The sequence below is a fragment of the Trichechus manatus genome, unplaced genomic scaffold (assembly GCF_000243295.1).
Source record: "Trichechus manatus latirostris isolate Lorelei unplaced genomic scaffold, TriManLat1.0 scaffold00050, whole genome shotgun sequence".
NCBI classification, from domain to species: domain Eukaryota; kingdom Metazoa; phylum Chordata; class Mammalia; order Sirenia; family Trichechidae; genus Trichechus; species Trichechus manatus.
In genome coordinates this window covers 8,081,999-8,109,870 of record NW_004443986.1, presented here as the reverse complement: position 1 = coordinate 8,109,870, position 27,872 = coordinate 8,081,999, and the positions used below count along the sequence as shown (strand labels likewise).

The following is a 27,872-nucleotide window of genomic DNA, read 5'->3' as shown; positions in this document are numbered from 1 at the left end:
AAATACTTGGAAGTCATGGTGCCCTTTATATAGCGCCATGAGTTACTGATATATTTAATTCCAGCATAAAATTATACAAGCTAGGAATGATTTTATCAGCAGAAAATATAACTTTATTATGACTTCCACATCTCAATAATAATAATACTATACATAAAATGTTTATTAAACACACATTTCATAGCAGGATAATAATAAATAACAGAATTTGAGCCAAGCCAATCGCCTAGAAAGGCATGATTCAAAGACGAATTGGTGTGTGAGACAACTACTAAGTTTAATTTCCTCCTCTCAGTTTGCTTCTGTCTGGTCTTAGCTCCCAGATCTGACTTTTTGTCTTGAAATCTGCTAATTTTAACTTGGGCCAACACTATATGACCCTGTCATTATGAGATGCTTACTTAATGCACTCCTGTCTCTCTGCAAGGGCTGGCCAACCCAGTTGCCAGGAGTAGGCAAGGGGATGTTGAGGTGCTCCAGAAATCTAGTTAAGGTAGGGATGCAAGGAGTCAAGATTAGCATCAAAAAGAACAGCATCCCTTGTGATGGAACCTGGGACACACAGATGCTCAATAAATTAATCAATTGATCAACTGACTGGTAAAAGCATCTTGAAAGAAGTGAGCTTGGGAAAAAAACAGTTAAGTCAGAGGTGAGAATGGGATGTGAAGCAAAGGGTTTGCTTGCTTTGGAGGTCAAGTAAGAGCGGTAAATGGACAAGAAGGCTGTAAAACGGAGAACAGGAGTCAGAGCCACAGATCAGCCCCCGAGCCTTACAGAGCATTTAGCCAGTTTGCATAATTTGTTTATGTGCCATCTTATTCCACAAAGAACTTGAGAAGCTAATTCAAAGTAGTTTAGAATTCATAAATATAGAGCATTCTATTATTCTTTTCTGAACCAGGTCTGAGAGAAAATTATCTAGGATAAGCAAACTTTTGAACACCAAATTATACATTTTTTCTTTTAGTGGCTGCAATTTGGTAGGGAGCTGAAAAGACGGGCACTTTTGCCCTGTAAGCTTGAGCTAATTCCATAGATTTCATAAATATATTGCTAAACACAGGAAATGCTTTTAAATATAGAAAATCATTCACACATATGTTCACACACACACACACACACACACACACACACAGTTATTGAACAACCCATGAACAGCAGTTTCTCCGTTACTATTTGCTTGTTTCACTTGTTGGGTTGTCTGCTATTACTTTGAAGTACTCAAGTAGCTGGAATTAACGTTTAAATGTTAGGAAATAACTAAGACTTGAAATTCAAATTTTGCTTAGGAAAAGACTGATATTATATGATTTTGAGTTACAGCACCCCAAACTAGCTCATAGACAAGGGAGATAATTTGAGAAAAATACATGGTTAAATCATTGAATTCCCACTGAAATTTCTTCCTCTTCTTTTTTCTTTATGGGATATTGAGAATTAACTTTTTTTAATACAATGGTGGCCATTTTCAGAGAGGTTCAGCATTGGTCCAGTTGGCAAATATCCCATATCCCCCACCTTTTAAACTTACAATTAACCATAATAAGTTCTATCTACTGAACACTGCCAAATGTCAGGTGCTCAATATAGTAATCTTATTTCATCTTCTTAACAGACTTGTGAGATATTATCATCCCCATTTTGCAAATGAGGAAGACAAATGTGCAGAAAGGTTAGATAACTTGCCTAAGGTCATGTGGCTAGTCAGTGGCCATGCTAGGAATCAAGCCTGAGTCCCTCTGAGTCTGTCACTGATCTGTTGTCACACTGCTTCTTGTTCCCAGGGAGATCAAGCCTCTGCAGTACAGGCATTTGTGCTCCAATGTAATGGCTTCCTGGATCCCACAGGATCTGTGGCTGTACTCTCACCCCTTACTCTCTGACGTTGTCTTTCCTCTTTTCTTCTCCTGACCACTGTGTTTCAACCATGTTCCTGCTTCAGGGCTCCCCCCTTTAGCTGTATCCCTCTTCCTCCAGCTTCCTCCCATGATGGTTGTGCGTCAACTTGGCTGGGCCATGATTCTCAGTGGTTTGGCAGTTATGAAATGATGTAATCACCTCCATGATGAGATCTGACATAATGTAATCACACCCACGATGAGATCTGCTATGAGCAGCCATTCAGTTGAAAGGGAGTTTCCTTGGGGCTGTGGCCTGTATCCAACATATATGGACTTTCTGGCAAAGCTTGCCAGTTTTTGCTTGCTCTGAATCCTACGTCTGGCTTGTCATCATCTGACCTCCAGTTCTTGAGACTTGAGCCATCAGCCTGCTGACTTACCTGTGGATCTTGGGTTCTTCAGCCCCTGCAGCTACATGAGTCAGGAGGAGCCACCAGCCTGCTGCTTGACTCACGGACTTCAGACTTTCCAGCCTCTACAATAGTGTGAGCTGTTTCCTTGATATAAAACTCTCTCTGTATATACATATATGCTTCGCTGCTTTTGCTTCTCTGGAGAACTCAGCCTAAGACATCCCCAGGTATGTATTTGCAAGTTTTGCTCAGATGCCACCTGTGTGAAGCATTTGTGATTACCCTAATTACAATTGCAGTCCCCTGGTACTCATCACCTTTATCCTATTTTTCTCCCTTACCATATCACTTAACACTTTCTAATATCTGTCAACTCCATGAAGGCAGGAATTTTTCTTTTTTTCTTTTTTTTCTATATTTTCAATATTTTTCTTTTTGGCTTTATTGTTAGACCTGAAATAGTGCCTGGCACAAAGCACTCAATATTTGTTGAATGAATGGAGACTCAAAACACAAACCTATTACTCACTGCTGTTATTTAAGTCCTGTAGCAAATTAATGTCCAGACTAGACCAAGTAAAGTCTAAGGGCTAGATAAAAAAATGTGGTTTCATGGAAATTACTGGTACAAATCTTTATACTTTAGGTCATATATATGTATATACACATTTAGGAGCCCTGGCGGTGCAGTGGTTAAAGCTATCAACTGCTAACTGAAAGGCTGGCAGTTTGAAACCACCAGTGGCTGCACAGGAGAAAGATGCGGCAGTCTGTTTCCACAAAGATTTACAGCCTTGGAAACCCTATGGTGTTGGAATACACTCAACGGCAGTGGGTTTGATTTTGGTTTATAGATACATTTTATACATTTAGGCTTATCCATAATTCTTGGCAATTTTTCTTTCAGCAGCTTTAAAAAGAAAATAGTTCTCTGTTATTTTGAAGTTTGAATTTCCTAACTCAACCCAAGTATTTTATGTTTTGATATATAGCTGAAGTGTTACACATAGTACATGTACTTACCTATAAAAATGTACTTTTATTAAAATATAGATTATTTCCCCATTGAACAAGGATTTTAAACAGTGCCATGGTTATGTAAAGGGATTATAGTTAATTGGGTAGAAAACACTGCTATTATTTAAGTATAAATATGTATTTTTAATATTATAAGCTAGTATGAAAACTTTGCTTGACTGTCATCCAGCTTTTCTGGTTGACTTCACTGGTTAAATTCACTAGGGAATCTACAATGTACTTGAGGTTTGAGTAATCTGTAGGCAGAATAATGAAATATGATTTACAGGGAAATACTTTTTCTTAAATAGATTTTGTGTCAGTATGGTCTAATACAATACATGCATTGCCAATTCAAATTCTTATTGTAAAGAGTATAACTATCTATACATGTATACATAAACCACTTTACTGGGACAAAGTATTACAAACAGCACATTATTTTTTTTCTTTCTTTTAGACATCAAAACTTGAGGCATTATTAAAATTCTGATAACTGGAGCATTTTTCCTTTCTGGAGAAATTATCCTAGCATTTGCCAAACTATTACCTAAGACAGAAATAAAGGTTTACGAGATTTTTTTTTTTTTAAACTATTTCCATTTGCGATTACCCTCAGGTATCCAAAAATAATTTCACTGCCACCTGCTACTAAGAGGAACACAGCCCAAGGCCTATGCTAATTAGCAATTTTTAATGGAAATGCATGCATTAAAAATCCTGGTGCACAATTACAACATGGTTGTGTGTATTTACATCTTGGGCAGTAAATACGATAAAAGATTATTCAGATTCAATGAGGAATAAAGTATTTCACATTTTGTGCAGATACTTGAAATATTTACCTTTTTAATTAAGCATTTGAACTTTTAAAATCATAATAAACAAGGTATATTGGATATAATTTATATTTTTCCTGGTATCTTGAGTCATAATTACGAACATCATTAAAAACTACACCATATATATTGTGGTGTTTGTTGCTTTTAGCATTGCTTCAACTTTCCTATTACACCAACAGTTTTATGTTAATAATCTATGATAAAGTAAAAAGCATGACTTTTGCAATATTTCCTCTGTAATTTAGTCTTGTTCATGGTTGTTCCTGTGGTTGAAGTTCTTAGAAGTCCAAGAACCAGACAGTTACTATCACACTGAAAATTAAAAACACAACTAAGTTTTCTTAATTTTTCTAAGTGCACTACTCCCTTTTATACGGTATCTTCCTGATGCTTCCAAACATATGAATTTTTCAGGTAACTGAAACATACATTTTTACTTTTGATACAAATCTTTTGAAGACTGCACTCCTGTCTTATCTGGCACAGTAGTATAAATTTAACCATTTTTTGATTCAGAGTAATCATTAAACACTATTATTACAAGTGGTAATATAACCATGCCTTTAGGCTTGGCTGTACAAAGCTATCAACTCATATACTGTATAGCCCTGATGACTACAAACTTACTGTTTCTTTGGATTCATCTGTCAGTCGGCCAGTGTACTTCTCTTGCTGTCTAATGCGTTTGCTATCCCTCCCCTCTACACACACACACACACACACACACACACACACACACACACACACGCACCCGTGCACGCACGCACACAAGGCTCTGCACGAGAACTGCAGGGCTCTCTCAAGAGGCAAAGGCAATGGCTTTTGCTTATAGACTTGTGGCCTTTATGTGCCCTCTACTGCTTCTTAGGGTCTCTGTGAAATTGAAGAATATTTAAATTATGCTTTCATTTTTAGATCTTCCTACAATTTCCTAAAATCTCCCACTTAAAAATATTTAAGCTAAAAAGTCTCTAAATCAAATTTTAATTTCCATAAATGTCAAGAGCAATGGCTACAAATTAACATTAAATTTGAACTGGTGTTCTTTGGTGGTATGTTCAGAGAAAACGATGACAAAACCTTAACACCATGGAATTATGAAGGGTTGCCAATACGTTTTCTACTGAGAAGCATTTGCTTTCCAGTGTTCATCGTGATGAAAGGGTTGATAGTTCAAACAATTTATTGCTGCTTCATACTGTACATAATTAAATGAAGAAACATGTTAAACTCAAGGGAATTTTTAATAGGTTACTTGCAATTGTTATTGCAGGCAACAACTTGTACATGATTTTATTTCCAAATCCACAAAAAACAAATTTTATACAAATCAGCACTGTAAAAATGTCAATTACAGTCCCAGAGGCTTTGCTGGCAGAATAATTGTCTAAATTCTAGGATATGGGAAACGGGTTTTTTTCTGGAATCATCTTTTTTTTTTTCCTTTTTTTTTTTTTTTTTACAAAAAAATTTACAAGTGAAATGTTGCTACAAAACTTTTTATAAGGAATTTTTGCAAAACATTTATATTTTACCATCAACTATTTCTGTTTTAAAATCATTATGTAGATTTAATACCCTATGCTGCACATCAATTTATGTGGGATGACAACTTAGTGACATGCATAAAAAAACACCACAAGGCATTAAAATGAAGACTTAAATACAAATATTGTTGCAATAAAACAGTTATAAAATTGAAAAATAGGACCTAAACATCATGCTTATCTAAGTTTGACAAATTAACTTTTTCTCCTAGATTACACACTTTTATTACTGCTCTCATGAGAGTGTGATAAATAATGACTTAACATCAAGTTCTAATGTAATCAGCAACACTTACACAAACCTAACCAAAGAAAGTATACTATAAGAAAAAACTAACACTGGAGTTCTACCATGATAAATACATAGCTTTGCACTGATAATTACAATAAAGAAAAGTTTTATAATGGTTGCAAAGGGAATGAACAGTGAAATGCCATTAAACAAGACTCTACTGCACATCTGTGCCCTATTACTTATAACAGCTATATCCCACTGAGTCAAATAAAGGACATTGAAATTTACAATTCTTATAAGACAGAAAAGTGGACTCAGAATGGTATGCAGAACGGACTGTCAAAATATTTCTAATTCCAGTGGTGAAATGTGCACCTGCTAACACAAATTAATATATTTTATATGCTATAAAGCTATCCAGATTCAGTTTGATCAATTTATAATAGGCCTCATTGTTGATTAAAAAATAACTTTCGTTTCTGATCAGCTTAGATAGGTATGCATTAAAATTGGTTCACGGGATAATGGTGCAGAGTGCTTCATACCTAGTATTAACAACAACAAAAAGTCACTCTGAGGAAACATGATTAAAACATTAAGAAAGTTTCTTAGCATAAAAAAATTTATAGCACTGATTGTGTAGCATAATGATAGATAAAATATATATTTGATGTTTCAGCTCCTATATAATAAAATTAAAATTAACACTACCAAATGCTCCTCTGTACCAAACAAAACAACAAATTGATCCTGATGTTTTAAAGCCAGGTACATCAGTTGTTAAGAGTACGTTAAATAAAATATACAAAACAATTTACAAAATCCAACTAAAATTTAAAGACTCTGTTACAAGTCTACAAAAGCTTTAAGAAACTTGAAATCTATAACCACAGTGTAAAATTTTTTTTTCCTTTAATCTCAAAGCTTTTTATACAAACTGAAAGCACAAAAGACCTTCAGTTATATATAACGCTACAAAGGGCTGGCCTAAAGTGTACATAGTGTAAACAGTGATCATTACAGTATTTCTCCTTCATCAAAAGTACACGAAACATAATAATTTTGGAAGAGAATCTGCATAAACAATATTCTATTTTTGTTTATGCAAAACTTTTTAGTACTTTTCCTGAAATAATGGAGAATGCACAGGAAAATATGGACCTATATTCACACAGTCCCCAAACTAATGATGTTAATAAACCAAGTAAGTAAAAAATTTTAGTTTTCAAATGATTAATTCAATTATGATTCAGTGTAAATACTTGTAAAAAAAAAGAAACAGCTTACTAATGTTTAAGCTATTGGTACAATCCAAATTTTTTTCATATGAAACTTTTGGCCATCCTTCCTAAGGCCCCTTCCTTTAAGACCCTTGCATAAACAATGAAATACATTTTTTTCTTTAGTCATTTATTTGACTGATATTATTCTGATTTTTTAAAAATAATTTTTGCTTCATAACAGCAAATCTATTATATAATTATCAGGCTGTTTTTTTAAATGGAAAATTCAGTTACTGACATAACATAAAGACGTTGCTGTGTTATATAAGTTCCTTATCAATCTTCTAACATAGTACAAGAAATAAACTGAAGTTGGCTGATTTTTAGTAGAGAGGAAAAAGAAAATTAAAAAGGAGTCATAAGACAATTTTCTGCTGGCCTTAAAAGAAGTGTGATAATTAATTTGATAATTCTTTCTTTGGCTACAAAGTCAAAGCTTAAAGAATTCTGCACATTGTCAACATAACTCATATTTACAGAATATGAAACTACAGAATGATTTACTCTACGCAAATATTTCCAATATAAACATTTAAAATGAATTTGTGGTTCGACCTAGGGTTAGTAATATAATCAATTCTAACTTTAAAACTTTCCATGTTAAGCTGTCTTATGTTATTTTTCTGAAGCTATTATGCGTTCTGTTTTAACCATTTTATCCAGCATTTTCCTAAGGTTTCAATCTAAAATTTAACCTAAAATGTAGTTCTAAATTCCTCGTGTCTCCAAATGGAGAAAGTAATTGGACTTCACTGATTGTCTGCATACACACTACTACAATGTAGTGGTAATAAAGATCTGAGATGCATCTCAGATAGTTTTTTGGAATTTACCTAATTCAGCTGTTGAAGAATTTCTAACATTTAGAAAAGATGGCCAAAATTGTTTTCAGTTGATTTTCCAAAAATCAGGCAAAGGAAATACAGCATTATCCCTATCATCAGTTAACTGTTCTTCTGTGCTATAGAGAAAAAGAAATACACATAAATTATTACTGACTGAATTTATAATAAAGTATTTTCAAAGAAAACAAATCTAATTAAGGTCCAGCCTGCAAACTACTGAAGTCTGTCTTTTTAAACATGTTAACACATGATATAAAGAGAGGGAAAGATTCAGATTAAAGGTTATGTGATATATTTCCAAATTACTACAACTTATAGTATGGAGGAAATACTTTTCCATTTTTTTCCAGTACATCAGTTTGCTTTTTGTAGTTTTGAAAATTCAACACTTCATGTGCTGACCCAAAAACCTGGAACACGTAAAGAAGCCAAGAATGAAAACATGATTTCCTACTCTGTAATCCACTTGACCAGCCCATTTCCAGATTTTCAAAGGTGTGTAAACTTAAGTGCAGCACTAGAGGTCTCTGTATAAATAACTTTTCAGAATTCTTCCATATTGGTTGAAACATTCGGAGTTGCTGGGTTTGAATCTTGAGAAATGGCTGCAACTGTGACAATTCTCGGGGAGCCAAGCACCTCTGTAACAGATGAGTCCAGTTCTCCCGAGGTAACAATGGCAAGAGCTGTCCCACCACCTTTCTTATTCTGGTGCGTTTTGACATGTTTTGAGAGATGATCACTCCGCATAAACCTTTTGGAACATTCCGGGCATTCAAATCGCTTTTCACCTAAACAGAAAAATAGTAACTAAAGTTATATATGTTTTCTTTAAATAAGGTTATAATTTTAAATGCCTTCTCTTCTGATTAATGCTGTACTTTTTGCTTAACTTTTGAATAATTGCAAAAAAAAAAAAAATTCTTTCCATTTTATTTAAAAACGCTATCAGAGAAGCAGTGCAGTATAGGAGAAAGAGCATGTAGTAGGGAATAAAAGACCTGAATTAAAGTCCTGGTTCTGCTAGAAACTGAAAATAAAAGCTGGAGCAAGTAAAATGTGATGCCTCTGGGCCTCAGTTTCCCTATCTACAAAATAAGAGGGTTTCTAAGAAATGATCTCAAAAATCTCTTCCAGGTGTATCAATACGTAATGTTCAAGGCTTGTGTCCCCCCTTCCTTAAAACTACTTACTGGGTTTTAGTTTTAATCCCTGGAGACACATAATATCTTAAAATTATTTAAAATAATGTAATAATTTAATAGTGTGTTGAATTTCTTCACAAGGTAAAAATGGGAGGCAGGAACAAACTACATTTCAAATTTAATAGAGCTTTTAGGTTTCATAGAATAAGACTGTCAGTTTCTGTTACATAAAGTAATCCTTAAATACACTGTCTTTAAGATACAACATTTCTAGTGGAATTAACCACTTCTATGCTTTGTAATGGAGCCCTTTTGGCAAAGGGGTTAAGAGCTCAGGCTGCTAATCAAAAGGTTGGCAGTTCGAATCCACCAGCCGCTCCTTGGAAACCCTACTGGGCAGCTCTACTCTGTCCTATAGTGTCGCTATCAGTCAGAATCAACTCGATGGCACACAACAACAACATGCTTTGTAATAAAAACTAAACGTTTTCTATGACAACTAAAAAGAAAAAAAGCCATTTCATCTTTGTGTACAATGGATGTTGTTGTTGTTAGGTACTGTCAAATTGGTTCTGACTCATAGAGACCCTATGTACAACAGAATGAAACACTGCCTGGACCTGTGCCATCCTCACAATCTTTGTTATATTTGAGCCCATTGTTGCAGCCACTGTGTCAATGCGTCTCCTTGCGGGTCTTCCCTTTCTTCGTTGATCCTCTACCAAGCATGATGTCCTTCTCCAGGGACTGGTCCCTCCTGATAACATGTCCAAAGTAAGTGAGACAAAGTCTCACCATTCTTGCTTCCAAGGAGCATTCTGGCTGTCTTCCAAGATGGACTTGTTCTTTCTTCTGGCAGTTGATGGTATAGTCAATATTCTTTGCCAACACCATAATTCAAAAGCATCAACTCTTCCACCATGCGTTTGTCAGTTCGTCGTACTGTGGTAGTGTACGTGTTGCTGTGATGCTAGAAGCTTTGCCACTGGTATTTCAAATACCAGCAGGCTCGTCCTTGGTGGACAAGTTTCAGCAGAGCTTCCAGACTAAGACAGAGTGGGAAGAAGGATCCGGCAGCCTACTTCTGAAAAAATTAGCTCTTGAAAACCATATGAATAGCAGCAGAACATTGTCTGATATAGTGCCAGAAGATGAGCCCCTCAGGTTTGAAGGCACCCAAAATACAACTGGGGAAGGGCTGCCTCCTCAAAGTAGAGCTGCCCTTACAGATGTAGATGAAGTTAAGACCTTCATTTGCTGATGTGGCACAACTCAAAATTAGAAGAAACAGCTGTAAACATCCATTAATAATCAGAACATGAAATATATAAAGTATGAATCTAGGAAAATTGGAAGTCGTCAAAAATGAAATGGAATGCGTAAGTTTTGATATCCTAGGCATTAGTGAGCTGAAATGGACCGGTATTGGCCATTTTGAATCAGACAATCATATGGTCTATTATGCTGGGAATGAAAAATTAAAGAGCAATGGAGTCACATTCATCATCAAAAAGAATATTTCAAGATCTATCGTGAAGTATCACACTGTCAGTGATAGGATAATATCCATATGCCTACCAGGAAGACCAGTTAATATGACTATTATTCAAATTTACACACCAACCACTAAGGCCGACGATGAAGAAACTGAAGATTTTTACCAACTTCTGCAGTCTGAAATTCATCAAACACGCAATCAAGATGCATTGATAATTACTGGCAATTGGAATGCAAAAGTTGGAAATGAAGAGGGATTGGTAGCTGGAAACAATGGCCGTGGTGATAGAAACGATGCTAGAGATCGCATGATAGAATTTTGCAAGACCAACGACTTCTTCATTGCAAGTATCTCTTTTCAACAACATAAATGGTGACTACACATGTGGCTCTCACCAGGTGGAATACACAGGAATCAAATCGACTATATCTGTGGAAAGAGACGATGGGAAAGCTCAATATCATCAGTCAGAACAAGGCCAGGGGCCGACTGAGAACAGACCATCGATTGCTCCTATGCAAGCTCAAGCTGAAGAAAATTAGAACAAATCCACAAGAGCCTTGAGTATATCCCACCTGAATTTAGAGACCATATCAAGAATAGATTTGACGCGCTGAATACTAATGAACGAAGACCAGAAAAGTTGTGGAATGACATCAAGGACATCAACCATGAGAAAGCAAGAGGTCATTAAAAACACAGAAAAAGACCAAAACAGATGTCAGAAGAGACTCTGAAAGTTGCCCTTGAATGTAGAGTAGCTAAAGTGAATGGAAGAAATGATGAAGCAGAAGAGCTGAACAGAAATAAGGGCAGCTCAAGAAGACAAAGTAAAGTATTATAAGGAAATGTGCAAAGACCTGGAGATAGAAAACCAAAAGCGAAGTACATGCTTGGCATTTTTTCAAGCCGAAAGAACTGAAGAAGAAGTTCAAGCCTGAAGTTGCAATATTGAAGGATTCTATGGGGAAAATATTAAATGACGCAGGAAGCATCAAAAACAGATGGAAGGAATACACCGAGTCTCTATACCAAAAAGAATTGGTTGACGTTCAACCGTTTCAGGAGGTAGCATATGATCAAGAACTGACGGTACTAAAGGAAGAAGTCCAAGCTGCACTGAAGGCACTGACGAAAAACAAGGCTCCAGGAATTGATGGAATACCAGTTGAGATGTTGCCACAAACAGATGCAGTGCTGGAGGTGCTCAATCGTCTATGCCAAGAAATGTGGAAGACAGCTACCTGGCCAACCACCTGGAAGAGATCCATATTTATACTTATTCTAAAGAAAGGTGATCCAACTGAATGTGGAAATTATGCAACAATATCATTAATATCATACACAAGTAAAATTTTGCTGAAGATCATTCAAAAGTGGTTGCAGCAGTACATTGACAGGGAACTGCCATAAATTCAAGCCGGATTCAGAAGAGGACGTGGAACCAGGGATATCATTGCTGATGTCAGATGGATCCTGACTGAAAGCAGAGAATACCAGAAAGATGTTTACCTGTGTTTTATTGAGTATGCAGAAGTATTCAACCGTGTGGATCATAACAAATTATGTATAAGATTGAGAAGAATGGGAATTCTAGAACACTTAATTGTGCTCATGAAGAACCTGTACATAGACCAAGAGGCAGTTGTTCAAACAGAACACGGGGATACTGCATGGTGTAAAGTCAAAAAAGGTGTACATCAGGGTTGTATCCTTTCACCATACTTATTCAATCTGTATGCTGAACAAATAATCTGAGAAGCTGGATTATATGAAGAAGAATGGGGTATCAGGGTTGGAGAAAGACTCATTAACAACTTGCGATATGCAAATGGAACAACCTTGCTTGCTCAGAGTGAAGAGGACTTGAAATACTTACTGGTGAACATTAAACACCACAGTCTTCAATATGGATTACATCTCAACATAAAGAAAACAAAAATCCTCACAACTGGACTAACAGGCAACACCATAATAAATAGAGAAAAGATTGAAAGTATTTAAGCTTTAAGGTAAAGTGACTTCAATTTAACGGACACTGAAACTTAGATAAGAGCAAGAAAATTATAGGCAGTTAAGAAACCATCTCAAACTCCTTTACCTTTCAAGTTTCCCATTTTATTTCAAAAGAAAAATTCTTAGTTTACAATTTTTAAAGATAGAAGAAACCTTAAAAATTCTATTCAATGTGTTCATTTTAAAGCTGGGTAGTTGAAGCTAAGAAATCAATTTGCTTGAAAATCATACAACTTAATGTCAGAGCACGATTCAAGGCATCTAACTTCTAATCTAGGAAGAAAGGCCTGGAGATCTACTTCCAAAAATCAGCCAATGAAAATCCTACAAATCACAACAGTCTGATCCAAAACCGATTAAAGAGATGGTGCAGGACCTGGCAGTGTTTTGTTGCGTTGATGAGCCAGGGGATGACTCAATGTTAGCTAACAACAGCAACATCAACTTCTAATAAGGGCTCTTTATTGCTACACCACTAGAGTGCACCTAGAAACTGCAGTTCTTTTATACCAACAACGTCCACAAATTACCAGGAAGAATTTTGGAGAGGTGTAGCCAACATGGCACTGTAGACAGAAGCACCATGTCATCCCTCTGCAGCAAAGACCTGAAAAACTAAGTAAAACAGATACAAATGTCAATCCTAGAACCCTAGGCATCAAATGAAGGGATAAAGAACTAGGTAAAGCACCAAATGGAAGAAGAAACTGACAGAGAACAGAGAATGAGGAGAGCTACGGAATGGAGGTCCCCTGCCAGCTAACACGGCACAGCTCTGCCATCTGGGAGTACAGCCAACAAGGACCCTGGATAAGGAGTACAGAAAGGCAACTTTACAGAGCTCCCAACAGAAGACAGAGTACCTGGTAACCAAAGATACTCACTTTCCTACCCCTCACCCTTCTACCTTGTATGCTGTCTCTGCTGCTTTCCAACGGGCCACAGTTGCTTGGGGGATGAAACACTGGCTCAATGATGCCCTGGGTCCGCCCTGCCCCCACTGGTCAGCTTCCTCAGTGCCATATACATATTTTTTATATATATTTTTTCTCTTTCCCTTTCTCCCTTTTCTTTCCCCCTTCCACCTAGCCCCTGTGCTGCCTCTGTCACTTCCTGATGGGCCGTGCTGCTCTGCCCTGCAAGAAGGACATAGCTTACCGCCACTCCAGTTTTGCCTCGCCCTCAATGGCTGGTTTGATTCTTAATGCCATATTTTTATTTTTTTTTGTATCTTTTGTCTCTTTCCCTTCCTTCCTTTCCTTTCTCCCGCCAACCTAGCCCTGAACACCACGTACGCCCCTTCTCAACGGCCATGCCACACCGCTCGGTTTAGAGAGCCACCAGCGCATAGCCTTCCAGGGTTTGCCCCACCCTCACCTGCTGGCTCCTGCTGTGCCACTTTGTTTTTGCTTTTCTTTCTCTCTTTTCACTCTTTTCTTTCTCCCTCTTCTCTCTTTTCTTTCTCCCTCTCACCTAGCTCTGAACAGCACATCCTCTCCTTTTCCTCCTGCCTCTCTGCACCACCAACCAAGCGCTGTGCACCCAAGTGGAATCTGTGTGGACCTCTGGACCCTGCTCCACTGAGTGTCACGTCCGTGGCACAGACCCCTGGAACCTGCCTTGTGTTGTTGCCAGCCACACCCTACGACTGCGGACCCACGGACCCTGTCTTGTGCTGACCCGAGGCCCCACCCCACTGAGCACTGCGCCTCTGTGCAGGACAGGTATGGAACCCAGGACCCTGCGGAACCCAGGACCCCACACCGCGCTGCCCCCAGCCCCTTCCCACTGAGCTCTGCGCCGAGTGGGACGAATGTGGACCTCCGGATGCCTGGACCCTGCCCCAACGTGTTGCCCCCAGACCTGCCGGTCCCAGTAAATGCTGTAGACAAATGAACTGTCACTACCCCACCCCGCTTCTTTGACCTGCCCTGCTACACTATAGCTGAGCGATTGGCCCTGCCTCCATGGACAAGGTGATTAAGAACTGTTTTGCCCACAGATGAACAAGCAACAAAACACACCCAGCCAACCTGCCCAGACATAACCAAATAAAGTAAAATGGCATGACAAAACAAACATACAACCAATAAACAAAGGAAGTAATTCCTAAACGTCTCTGAGACAGCAAATGATATCAAAACATATAAAAACACTGGACAGGATGACCCCAGTAAGGAACCAAAATAAAACACCAAATGACCTTCCAGTAGAAAAAAAGGCATTGGAACTACCTGAAAGGAATTCGAAAGTCTAATATTCAGGGATCTCCAGGAGATCAAGGAAAACACAGACAAAACTAAGAAAAAAAATAGACAAAATCATGGAAAATACAGACAAAATCAGGGAGAATAAATCCAAAGCAAAGGAAGAACTCGTGAATATAATACAAGAACAAAATGTCAAAATAAATAATTAGAAATCATACAAAACAGCAATTAGAAATCCAAAAGATAAACAACAAGACTTCAGAAATGTACAACACAATAGAAGGTTTTAGGAGCAAATCTGAAACAACTGAAGATGGGATCAGCAAAATTGAAGACAAATCCATGGATACCACTTCGTTTGAAGAAAAATCAGAGAAAAGAATGAAGAAAATTGAAGAAAACCTAAGAACTATGTAAGATAAAATCAAGAGCAAAAATTTATGTGTGATCAGAGTTTCAGAACGGGGAGAAATGGGAAAACAAGAGAGGATCATTGAAGATTTGCTGACAGAAAACTTCCCTAATATCATAAAAGATTAAAAGCTGGCCATCCAAGAAACTCAACGAACCCCATACAGGATAGACTCCAAAAGAAAGTCACCAAGACATATCACAATCACATTTGCCAAACCAAAGACAAAGAAAGAAGCTGGAGAGCAGCTCGAGAAAAACGAAAAGTCACATACCAAGGGGAAACAAGAAGACTAAGCTCTGATTACTTGGCAGAAACCACGCAGGCAAGAAGGCAGTGGGAGGATACATATAAAACCTTGAAAGAAAAAAAAAAAAAAAACTGCCAACCAAAAATAATACATCCTGCAAAACTCTCACTCAAATATGATGGCGAAATCAGGGCATTTCCAGATAAACAGAAATTAAGGGAATAGGTAAAAACCAAGCCAAACTTACAAGAATTATTAAAGGGAGTCCTTTAGTTTGAGAACCAACAACATTAGACAACAACAGGAACTGAGGATACAGGACAGCATCAGCCAGATACCAACCTAGGTAATGAACTCTCAAGGATAAAACAAAACTAAAAGTTTTGTAACAGGAAACCAAAGAGGTCAATCTGTAAATGACAAAAACATCAGAACAATAAAAGGGAGAATAAAAGGTGTAGATATAGAACTTTCAAATGAAGAGGAAGTCAAGGCGGTATCAAGTAATAAAAGACTCGTTCAAACTTAGGAAGATAAGGATAAATTTGAAGGTAAGTACAAAGAAAATTAACGAACCTACTTATTAAAATAAAGAAGAAAAACAAAGTCTCAGTAAACACAAACTCTACAAAAACAAAAGAAACAAAAAGAAAATCTGGAAACAAAAAGAATTCAGCACAAAAGAGTTAAGAGGAACAAAGAAAATATCACCACCACAAAAAAAAAGCACTACAAAATGACAGCAACAAACTCACACCTGTCGATAATTATACTGAATGTAAATGAGTGCTTAAATGCACCCATAAAGAGACAGAAAGTGAAGGAATGGATTAAAAAAAAAGACCCATCAATATGCTGTCTAAAGGAGACACACCCTAGAAACAAAAACATAAATATGTTAAAAATCAAAGGATGGAAAAAATGTATCAAGGAAACAGTAACCAAAAAAGAGGAGGAGTGGCAAAAGTAATCTCAAATAAAATAAGCTTTAAGGCAAAATCCACCATAATAGTCAAAGAATGACATTACGTAATGATTAAAAGAACAAATCATCAAGATGATAAAACCATAATAAATATCTATGCACCCAATGGCAGGGCACCCAAATACATAAAACTCTAACAGCATTGAAAAGAGAAATTAACAGTTCCACAATCTTAGCAGAAGACTTCAACACACCACTCCTGGGAAAGGACAGCATCTTAGTTATCTAGTGCTGCTGTAAGAGAAATACCAAAAGTCTAGGAGGCTAGAAGTCCAAATTCAGGGTGTCAGCTCCAGGGGAACGCTTTCTCTCTCTGTCAGCTCTTGGGGGGAAGGTCCTTGTCATTAAATCTTCCCCTGATCTAGGAGCTTCTCAGTGCAGGGACCCCAGGTCCAAAGGACGCACTCACTCCTGGCTCTTGTTTCTTGGTGGTATGAGGTACCCCCATCTCTCTGCTCGCTTCTCCTTTTATATCTCAAAACATACTGACTTAAGACAAAACCTAATCTTGCAGACTGAGTCCTGCCTCATTAATATTATAGAGGCAGGATTTACAACACATAGGAAAATCACATCAGATGACAAAAAGGTGTACAATCATACAACACTGGGAACCATGACCCAGGCAAGCTGGTACACATTTTTTGGGGGATACAATTCAATCCATAACAGACAGAACATCTAGAAAGAAATGCAAAAAAAAAACAGACTATCTAAAGGCCACAATAACCAACTTGACCTCAAAGACACATATAAAACACTCCACAAAACAGCAGCAAAGTATACATTCTTTTCCAACGCACCCAGTATGTTTTCCAGAGTAGACTACATCTTAGGCCGCAAAACAACCCTCAGCAAAATCCAAAACACTGAAATAATACAAAGTATCTTCTCTGATCACAATACCATAAAAATAGAAATTAATAACAGGAAGAGCAAGAAAAGAAAACAACGTGGAAACTGAACAATACCTTGTTCAAAAATCACTGAGTAATAGAAGAAATCAAAGACGGAATAAAAAAATTCCTAGAATCAAATAAGAATGAAAACATATTATACCAAAACCTTTTGGACAATGCAAAGGCAGTGTTCAGAGGTCAATTTATACCAATAGATGCACACATTAAAAAAGAAGGAAGGAATAAACTCAAAATGTAAGTTTACAACTTGAACAAATAGAAAGAGAACAGCAAAAGAAGTGCACAGCCACCAGAAGAAAGGAAATAAAGATCAGAGCAGAAATAAATGGAGAATAGAAAAACAACAGAAATAATCAACAAAACAAAAAGTTGGTTCTTCGAAAGGATCAACAAAATTGACAAACCAGTGGCCAAACTGACAAAAGAACAATAGGAGAGGAAGCAAATAACCAAAAAAAGAAATGAAATCGGGAACATGGGAACATTATAACAGACCCAAATGAAATAAAAAGGATCATAACCGAGTACTATGAAAAACTGTATTCCAACAAATTCGAAAACCTAGAGGAAATGAACAAATTTCTAGAAAAACACTACTTACCTAAACTCACAAATACTGAGGTAGAAAATCTGAACAGACGCGTAACAAGAGAAGAGATCGAAAAGGTAATTAAAAAAACTCCAAATAAAAACAAAGTCCTGGCCCAGATGGCTTCACTGGAGAATTCTACCAAACAGAGAAGAGCTCACACCAATACTACTCAAACTATTTCAGAATACAGAAAAGGAAGGGATACTTTCAAATTCATTCTCTGAAGCCAGCAGAACCCTGATACAAAAACCATGCAAAGACACAACCACAAAAAAAGAAAATTACAGACCAAGATCTCTCATGAATACAGATGCAAAAATTCTCAACCAAGTTTTAGCCAACAGAATTCAGCATCATATTAAAACAAAACACCACAACCAAGTGAGATTCATACCAGCTATACAAGATGGTTCAATATTAGAAAATCTATCAACATAATCCACTACATAAATAAAACAAATGAAAAGAATTCACATGATCATCTCAATCAATGCAGAAAAGGCATTCTATAAAGTTGAACACCCACTCCTGATAAAAATTCTGAAAAAAAAAAAAAAAAATAGGAATAGAAGGGAAATTCCTCAACATAATAAAGGGTATCTGGAGCCCTGGTGGTACAGTGGTACTAACCAAAAGGCGAGAAGTTTGAATCCACCAGCTGCTCCTTGGAAACCCTGTGGGGCAGTTCTATTCTGTCCTACAGGGTTGCTATGAGTCGGACTTGACTTGACGGCAACAGGTTTTTTGTTTTTTGTTTTTTTTTTGGTATACAAAACCAACAGCCAACATCATTCTCAACAGAGAGAGGCTGTAAACATTCCCCCTGAGAATGAGAATAAGACAAGGATGCTCTTTACCACCACTCCTGTTTAACATTGTGCTGGAAGTCCTAGCTAGAGCAGTAAGGCAAGAAAAAGAAATAAAAGGCATCCAAATTGGTAAGGAAGAAGTAAAACTATCCCTATTTAAGGATAATATGACACTATACATAAAAAAAAAAAAACCAACAAACCAAACTCATTGCCATGGAGTTGATTCTGACTCACAGTGCTACTATCTATAGAGAATCCTAAAGAATCCACAAGAAAAATACCAGAACAGATTCAGTGGAGCAGCAGGATACAAGATAAACATAAAAAAATCAGTTTGATTCCTATACACCAATAAAGAGAACTACGAAGAGGAAATTAGGAAAAAAAAAATTACAATAGCCCCTAAAAAAATAAAATACTTAGGAATAAATCTTATCAGGGATGTAAAAGACCTACACAAAGAAAACTACAAAACATCCCTGCAAGAAACCAAAAGAGACTTACATAAATGTAAAAATATACCATGCTCATGGATGAGTAGATTCGACATTATGAAAATGTGAATTCTACCCAAAGCAATCTATAAATACAATGCAATCCTAATCCAAATACCAATAGCATTCTTTAAATAGATAGAAAAACAAATCATTAACTTTATATGGAAAGGAAAAGAGACCTGGATAAGTAAAGCATTATTGAAGAAGAAGAACAAAGTAGGAGGCCTTGTACTACCCTAACCTCAGAATCTACTATACAGCTATGGTAGTCAACACAGCCTGGTACTGGTACAATGACAGACACATGGACCAATGGAACAGAATCAAGAACCCGGATGCAAATCTATCTGCCTATGGCCACCTAATCTTTGACAAAGGCCCAAAAGTGCATTAAATGGGGAAAAGACAGTCTTTTTAACAAATGGTATGGCAAAACTGGATACCCATTTGTTAAAAAAAAAGAAACAGGACCCACACCTCACACCATACACAAAAACTAATTCAAAATGGATCAAAGACTTAAATACAAAACCAAAAACTACACAGATTATGGAAGAATAAACATGGTAAATGCTAGCGGCCCTAAAACATGGCATAAACAGAATACAAACCATAACGAGTAATACACAAACACCAAAAGATAAGCTAGATAACTGGGATCCTCTAAGAATTAAACATTTATGCTCATCGCAAGACTTCACCAGAAGAGTAAAAAAAGAAGTTACAAATTGGGAAAAAAAATTTTGGCTATGATATATCCGACAAAGGTCTAATTTCTAAAATCTATAGGAAAATCTAACACCTCTAAAACAAAAAGACAAAAATTCCAATTAAAAAGTGGGCAAAGGATATGAACAGATACTTCACCAGCGAAGATGTTCAGGCAGTGTCACAGACTGAATTGTGTCTCCCCAAAATACCTGTCAACTTGGCTAGGTCATGATTCTCAGTATTGTATGATTGTGTAATCTGATGTGATATCCTTATGTGTTGTAAACTCTTATCACTATGATGAGGTTATATTAATGAGGTCTACAAGATTGGATAGCGTCTCAAGCCAACCTCTTTGGAGATATAAAAGAGAGAAGCGAGCAGAGACACATGGGAACCTCATACCACCAAGAAAGCAGTGCCGGGAGCAGAGCGTGTCCTTTGGATCTGAGGTTCCTGCACTGAGATGCTCCCAGACCAAAGGAAGACTGATGCATCACAAGGACCTCCTTCCAGAGCCAACAGAGAAAGCCTTCTCCTGTAGCTGACATCATGAATTTGGACTTGTAGCCTATTGGACTGCGAGAGAATAAACTTCTCTTTGTTAAAGCCATCCACTAGTGGTATTTCTGTTAGAGCAGCACTAGACGACTAAGACAGGCGGCTAACTTAGACACATGGGGAAATGCTTGTGATCACTAGCCATTAGAGAAATGCAAATCAAAATTACAATGAGATACTGCCACGAATCAAAAAAATGGAAAATAACAAATGTTGGAGAGGCTGCAGGGAGGCTGGAACTCTTTTGCACTGCTGGCGGAATGCAAAATGGTACAATCATTTTCAAAAACAATATGGTGCTTCCTTAAAAAGCAAGAACTGGAAATACCATAGGATTCAGCAATCCCACTCCTAGGAATATATCTTAGAGAAACAAGAGCAATCACACGAACAGACATACGCACACCCACGTTCACTGCAGCATTATTCACAACAGCAAAAAGATGGAAACAAACTAAGTGCCCATCAACAGGTGAATGTATAAAAAACTATGGTACATACACAATGGAATACTAAGCGACAGTAAAGAACAACGATGAATCTGGGAGATATTGCACAAAATGGATAAATCTGGAAGGCATTATGCTGAGTGGAATAAGTGAATCACAAAAGGACAAATACTGTATGAAACCACTATTATAAAAACTCTTCTAAAGGTTTACAGAGAAAGAAAGAATCTTTGAGGGTTACGAGGTAGAAGGGGTGGGGAGGGAAAAACACTAACTTTCACTGAAGAGTAAGACAGTACACAATACTGGGGGAGTCACTACAACTTGATCAAAGCAAAGTCCTAGAAGCTTCATTGTTGTTGTTAGGCACTATTCACTCGGTTCGACTCATAGAGCCCTATGTACAACAGAAGGCAACACTGCAGTCTTGTTCCATCCTCAATTGTTGCTTTGCTTGAGCCCAGTGTTGCAACCACTGTGTCAACCCACCTCATTGAGGGTCTTCCTCTTTCTCGATGACCTTCAACTTTACCAAGCATGATGTCCTTCGCCAGGGACTGATCCCTCCTGAAAACATGTCCAAAGTATGTGAGATGTAATCTCACCATGTTTGTTTCTAAGGAGCATTCTGGCTGTACTTCTTCCAAGACAGATTTGTTTGTTCTTTTGGCAGTTCATGGTATATTCCATATTCCTCACCAACACCACAATTCAAAAAGGTATCAATTCTTCAGTCTTCCTTCTTCACTGTCCAGCTTTCACATGCATATGAGGCAACTGAAAACACCATGGCTTGGGTAAGGCGCGCCTTAGTCTTCAAGATGATATCTTTGCTTTTTAACACTTTAAGGAGGTCTTTTGCAATAGATTTGCCCAATTCAATGCATCTTTTGATTTCATGACTGCTGCTTCCATGGGGCTGTTGATCGTGGATCCAAGTAAAATGAAATCCTTGACAACTTCAATCTTTTCTCCTTTTATCATGATGTTGCTTATTGGTCCAGTTGTGAGGATTTTTGTTTTATGTTGAGGTGTAATCCATACTGAAGGCTATATAGTCTTTGATCTTCATCAGTTAAGTGCTTCAAGTCCTCTTCACTTTCAGCAAGGAAAGTTGTGTCATCTGTATATTGCAGGTTGTTAATGAGTCTTCCTCCGATTCTGATGTCACGTTCTTCTTCATACAGTCCAACTTCTTGGATTATTTGCTTAGCATACAGATTGAATAAGTATGGTGAAAGGATACAACCCTGATGCATACCTTTCCTGACTTTAAACCATGCAGTATCCCCTTGTTCTTTTTGAACGACTGGCTCTTGATGTATGTACAGGTTCCTCATAAGCACAATTAAGTGTTCTGGAATTCCCATTCTTCACAGTGTTATCCATAATCTGTTATGAGCCACACAGTCGAATGCCTCTGCATAATCAATAAAACACAGGTAAACATCTTTCTAGTATTTGCTTTCAGCCAGGATCCATCTGACATCAGCAATGATATCCCTCATTCCATGTCCTCGTCTGAATCCGGCTTGAATTTCTGGCAGTTCCAGGTTGATACACTGCTGTAACCGCTTTTGAATGATCTTCAGCAAAATTTTACTTGTGTGTGATATTAATGATATTGTTCCATAATTTCCGCATTCTGCTGGATCACCTTTCTTTGGAATAGGCATAAATATGGATCTCTTCCAGTTGGTTGACCAGGTAGCCCTCTTCCAAATTTCTTGGCATAGACAAGTGAGCAACTTCCAGTGCTGCATTCATTTGCTGAAGCATCTCAATTGGTATTCCGTCAATTCCTGGAGCGTTGTTTTTCGCTAAAGCCTTCAGTCAGCTTGGCCCTCTTCCTTCAGTATCACCAGTTCCTGATCATATGGTAACTTCTAATATGGTTGAACGTCGACCAATTCTTTTTGGTATAGTGACTGTGTGCATTCCTTCCGCCTTCTTTTGATGCTTCTGCTTCCTGTGTTGTTTAATGTTTTCCCCGTAGAATCCTTCAATATTACAACTCAAGGCTTAATTTGTTTCTTCAGTTCTTTCAGCTTGAGAAATGCTGAGTGTTCTTCCCTTTTGGTTTTCTAAGTCCAGGTCTTTGCACATGTCATTATAATACTTTGTCTTCTCAAGCCACCCTTGGAAGTCATCTGTTCAGCTCTTTTACTTCATCGTTTTTTCCATCTGCTTTAGCTACTTGATGTTCAAGAGCAAGTTTCAGAGTCTCTTCTGATATCCATTTTGCTCTTTTTTTTCTTTCTTGCCTTTTTAATGACCTCTTGATTTCTTCATTATGATGTCCTTGGTGTTATTCCACAACTCGCCTGGTCTTTGGTCAATTAGTGTTTAACGCGTCAAATCTATCTTGAGAGAATCTCTAAATTAGGTGGGATATACTCAAGGTAGTATTTTGGCTCTCATGCACTTGTTCTAATTTTCTTCAGCTTCACCTTGAACTTCCCTATGAGCAACTGATAGCCTGTTCCACAGTGGGCTCCTGGTCTTGTTCTGACTGATGATATTGAGCTTTTCCATCGTCTCTTTCCACAGATGCAGTCGATTCAATTCTTGTGTATTCCATCTTGCAAGGTCCATGTGTACAGCTGCTGTTTATTTTGTTGAAAAAAGTTATTTGCAATGAAGAAGTCATTGGTCTTGCAAAATTCTATCATGCGATCCCTGGCATCATTTCTATCACCAAGGACATATCTTCCAACTACCAATCCATCTTCGTTTCCATTTTTTGTGTTCCAATTATCAGTAATTATCAATGCATACCTAATTGCATGTTCAATCAATTTCAGACTGCAGAAGTTGGTAAAAGTCTTCAATTTCTTCATCTTTGGCCTTAGTGGTTGGTGTGTAAATTTGAGTAACAGTCGTATTAACTGGTCTTCCTTGTAGCTTCATAGACACATCCAAATTTCCTGAGGGACCAAGTTACTGGGCTGAGGGTTGCAGACCATGGTCTCAGGGGACATCTAGTTCAATTGGCGTAACATAGTTAATAAAGAAAATGTTCTACATCCTGCTTTGGTGAGTACTGTCTGGGTCTTAAAAGCTTGTAAGCAGCTGCCTAAGATACATCTACTGGTCCCACCCTGTCTGGAGCAAAGGAGAACGAAGAAAACCAAAGACACAGGGAAAGATTAATCCAAAGGACTTATGGACCACAACTACCACAGCCTCCACCAGACTGAATCCAGAACAACTACACGGTGCCCAACTACCACCACTGACTGCTTTGACAGGGATCACAGTAGAGGGTCCCAGACAGAGCAGGAGTAAAATGTAGAACAAAATTCAAACTCACAAAAAAGGACCAGACTTACTGGTCTGACAGAGATTGGAGAAACCCTGAGAGTATGGTCCCCGGACACCGTTTTAACTCAATACTGAAGTCACCCCTGAAGTTCACCCTTCAGCCAAAGATTACACAGGCCTATAAAACAAACAATAACACATGTAGTTCAACCACGTACATGAGACTAAGTGGGCACACCAGTCCAAAAGCAAAGGCAAGAAGGCAGGAAGGAGTAGAAAAACTGGATGAATGGAAACTAGGAGCCCAAGGTTGAGAAGGGGAAACTGTTGACACATTGCGGGGTTGGCAAGCAATGTCACAAAACAATTTGTGTATTAATGTTTAATGAGAAACTAATTTGCTCTGTAAACTTTTACCTAAAACACAATTAAAAAAAAAAAAAAAGAAAAGAAATCTGTTGGTGACAGCTTGAAAACATGGAATCACTGATCAAGTACAAAGCTGGCTGACCAATCTGTACATGGTGGCCATTTAATAAATATTTGTAAACTGTGATGTTCTTGAAGTCAGTCATTTTCCAACAAATATTTGCTGAACATCTGCAATGTGCCAGACACTGATGGTACAACAATGAACAAGTGATAGCTCCTGACCTTAAGCAGCTTACGTTCTCTTGAGAATGCCATTTATAACCACGGAGAGGGATCAGTACCAATCAAGAAAAAAATAAATCAAGTTCCCAGCTATTCAGGGCAAACTAGAAGATGATATAGACACGGTGTGTGTATGTGGACTTTCTATTCTGTCTACTTCTAAGTGGTGGTGGTATTCAATTAATTTCAAGCAATAAAAGCTGACTAGAATTTCAAAATAAGTAAATTATGTTGTATAATTAAATTTTTATTCAAAGACTAATGCATTTATCATCACTTTTTACTGTGAAGTGTGTTTTCTATGATGTCAGACAATATCTAAATTTTCTATCTTTAGCAAACATGATTATTATACTTTATCTCAAGAAAGTGCAAAATGCTTACACTAACCATGTATATTTTTATAACTATTTCAATTATTTTCATAATTATTCACAAGAGTCACAATTATCACATTGTATATATTAGTTACTGTTGCAGGCAAAATGACAACCCAAAGAGGTCCACGCCCTAATTTCTGGAACTTCTGAACTGTTACATTACATGGCAAAAGGAACTTTGCAGATATAACTAAGGCTATGTATGAACCTTAATATAGAGAGACTATTCTGAGTTATCCAGGTGGGCCCAGTCTAATCACATGACTCTTTATAAGCAGAGAGCTTTCTTCGGCTGGAGTCAGAGAGATTCAGTGGAAGGAGGAAGTTAGAGAGATTAGAAGTGTCAGACATCTGACCTACTATTGCTGGAGGAGCCACATGGAAAACATGGGAAAGAATGAGGGCAACAAGACTGGTCCCCAGATGACAGCCAGCAAGGAAACAGGGACCTAAGTCCTACAACTGCAAGGAACTGAATTCAACCCACAATCTCAACTAGCATGGAAGCAGATTCTTTCCCAGAATCTTCAATAAGGAACAAAGCCCTACTGACACCTTGATTTTGGGTTCATGACATCCTAAATCGAAGACTCAGCCAAGTTTACCCAAGGCAGAAATAGAAAACTAATATAGTTACGTAAGACAGAATCTTAAAAAAACTAATACCCTAATAAGAAAGTAAATTATAGCTGTATGATGTTGAGCATATTTTCCTCTGCGTATTTCTCACAAGTATAACTTCTTTGGTGAAGTGTCTGTTCAAATCCTTTGCCCGTTTTTTTTAAAAAAACTGGGCTGTTTGCTTACTTATTGTTGAGTTTTGAGAATTCTTTATATATTCTGGATACAAGTACTGAGTCAGATACGTAATTTGAAAATATTTTCTCATCTGTGTCTTGTATTTTCATTGTCTTAACAGGATCTTTCACAGAGCAAAACATTTTAGTTTTTACAGTCTGAGTAGTTACTTTTTCTTATATCGACTGTGCTTTTTGCATTAGAGTAAAAGGTCTATTGAGTTAATTTTTGTATAAGAAATGAGGTATAACCCTGAGAGTATGGCCCCCAGACACCCTTTTAGCTCAGTGGTGAAGTCACTTCCAAGGTTCACTGTTCAGCTGGGGAGTGGACAGCTCCATAAAACCAAATGGGACTAATGAGGCACAGCAGTCCAGGGACAAGGATTAGAAGGCAGAAGGGGACAGGAAAGCTGGTGATAGGGAACCCAAGGTTGAGTAAGGATAGTGTTGATGTGTTGTGAGGTTGTTAACCATTGTCATAGTACATGTGTACTGTTTAATGAGAAACTATTCTGTTCTGTAAACCTGCATCTAAAGTGAGAATAGCAGCACAACTGGAAAAGCACAGTCGATGTCACTGAACTGTGCATGTAGAAATTTTTGAAATGGTGTATTTTTGGCTATGTATACTTTCACCAAAAAAGAAAAAAAGGTCAAGAAGGGAGAGGGCTGACATGCTGTGGGGTTGTTAACCAATGTTATAAAACAATATGTGTGCTACTGTTTCATGAGAAACTATTTGTTCTGTAAAACTCCACCTGAAGTACAATTTAAAAAAAAAAAAAAAAGTTCCTCAAACATGACCAACAGGGGGAAAAAAAAAAAAGAAATGAGGTATATAGGTCGAGGATCTTTTTTTGCATGTGGCTGTCAAATTCTTACACCTTATTTGTTGAAAAAACTACTATTTCTCCAGTGAAATTTCCTTTGTACCATATTTCTGTGGGTCAATTTCTGGATTCTATTCTATCCTACTGCTCTACATGTCCTTCTTTTCATCGAAACCACACTGTCTTGGAATATACTTTAGAGAAATAAGAGCTGTTACATGAATACACATATGCACACCCATGTTCATTTCAGAATTGTTCATAGTAGCAAAAAGATGGGAACAACCTAGGTGCCCATCAACAGATAAATGAACAAACTATGGTACATACAATGGAATACTACGCAATGATAAAGAACAATGATGAATCTGCAAAGCATCTCATAATATGGATGAATCTGGACGGCATTATGCTGAGTGAAATAAGTTAATCACAAAAGGAAAAATACTGTATGCGACCACTACTATAAAAACTCATGAAAAGGTTTACAGACAAAAGAAACAATCTTTGATGGTTACGGGGGAGGGAAGGGGTTAGAGGGAAAAACACTAAATAGACAATAGGTAAGTGGTAACTTTGGTGAAGGATAAGACAGTACACAATACTGGGGAAGCCAGCACAACATGTCCAAGGCAAGGTCATGGAAGATCCACAGACATAACCAAACTCCCTGAGGGACCAAATTACTGGGCTGAGGGCTCTGGGGACCATGGTCTCGAGGAACATCTAGCTCAACTGACATAGTTTACAAGAAAATGTTCTACACTCTATTTTGGTGAGTACCGTCTGGGGTCTTAAAAGCTTGTGAACAGCCACCTAAGATACTCCACTGGTCTCACCCCGTCTGCAGCAAGGGAGAA

General features: G+C 37.5%; 1 protein-coding gene across 3 annotated transcripts in view; it reads right to left on the bottom strand.

Annotated features, from left to right (window-relative positions):
• Positions 1-5,547: 5,547 nt before the first annotated feature.
• SP4 (Sp4 transcription factor) overlaps positions 5,548-27,872 on the bottom strand; it is an 84,359-nt gene continuing 62,034 nt past the window's right edge. For 2 of the 3 annotated variants that reach the window (XM_004377441.2, XM_023732307.1), the window contains one exon: positions 5,548-8,817. In XM_004377441.2, coding sequence (XP_004377498.1) covers positions 8,570-8,817 — 248 coding nt within the window. In that variant the 3' untranslated portion in view covers positions 5,548-8,569. The remainder of the gene's footprint in view (positions 8,818-27,872) is intronic. The other variant, XM_023732308.1, reaches the window with a different exon arrangement.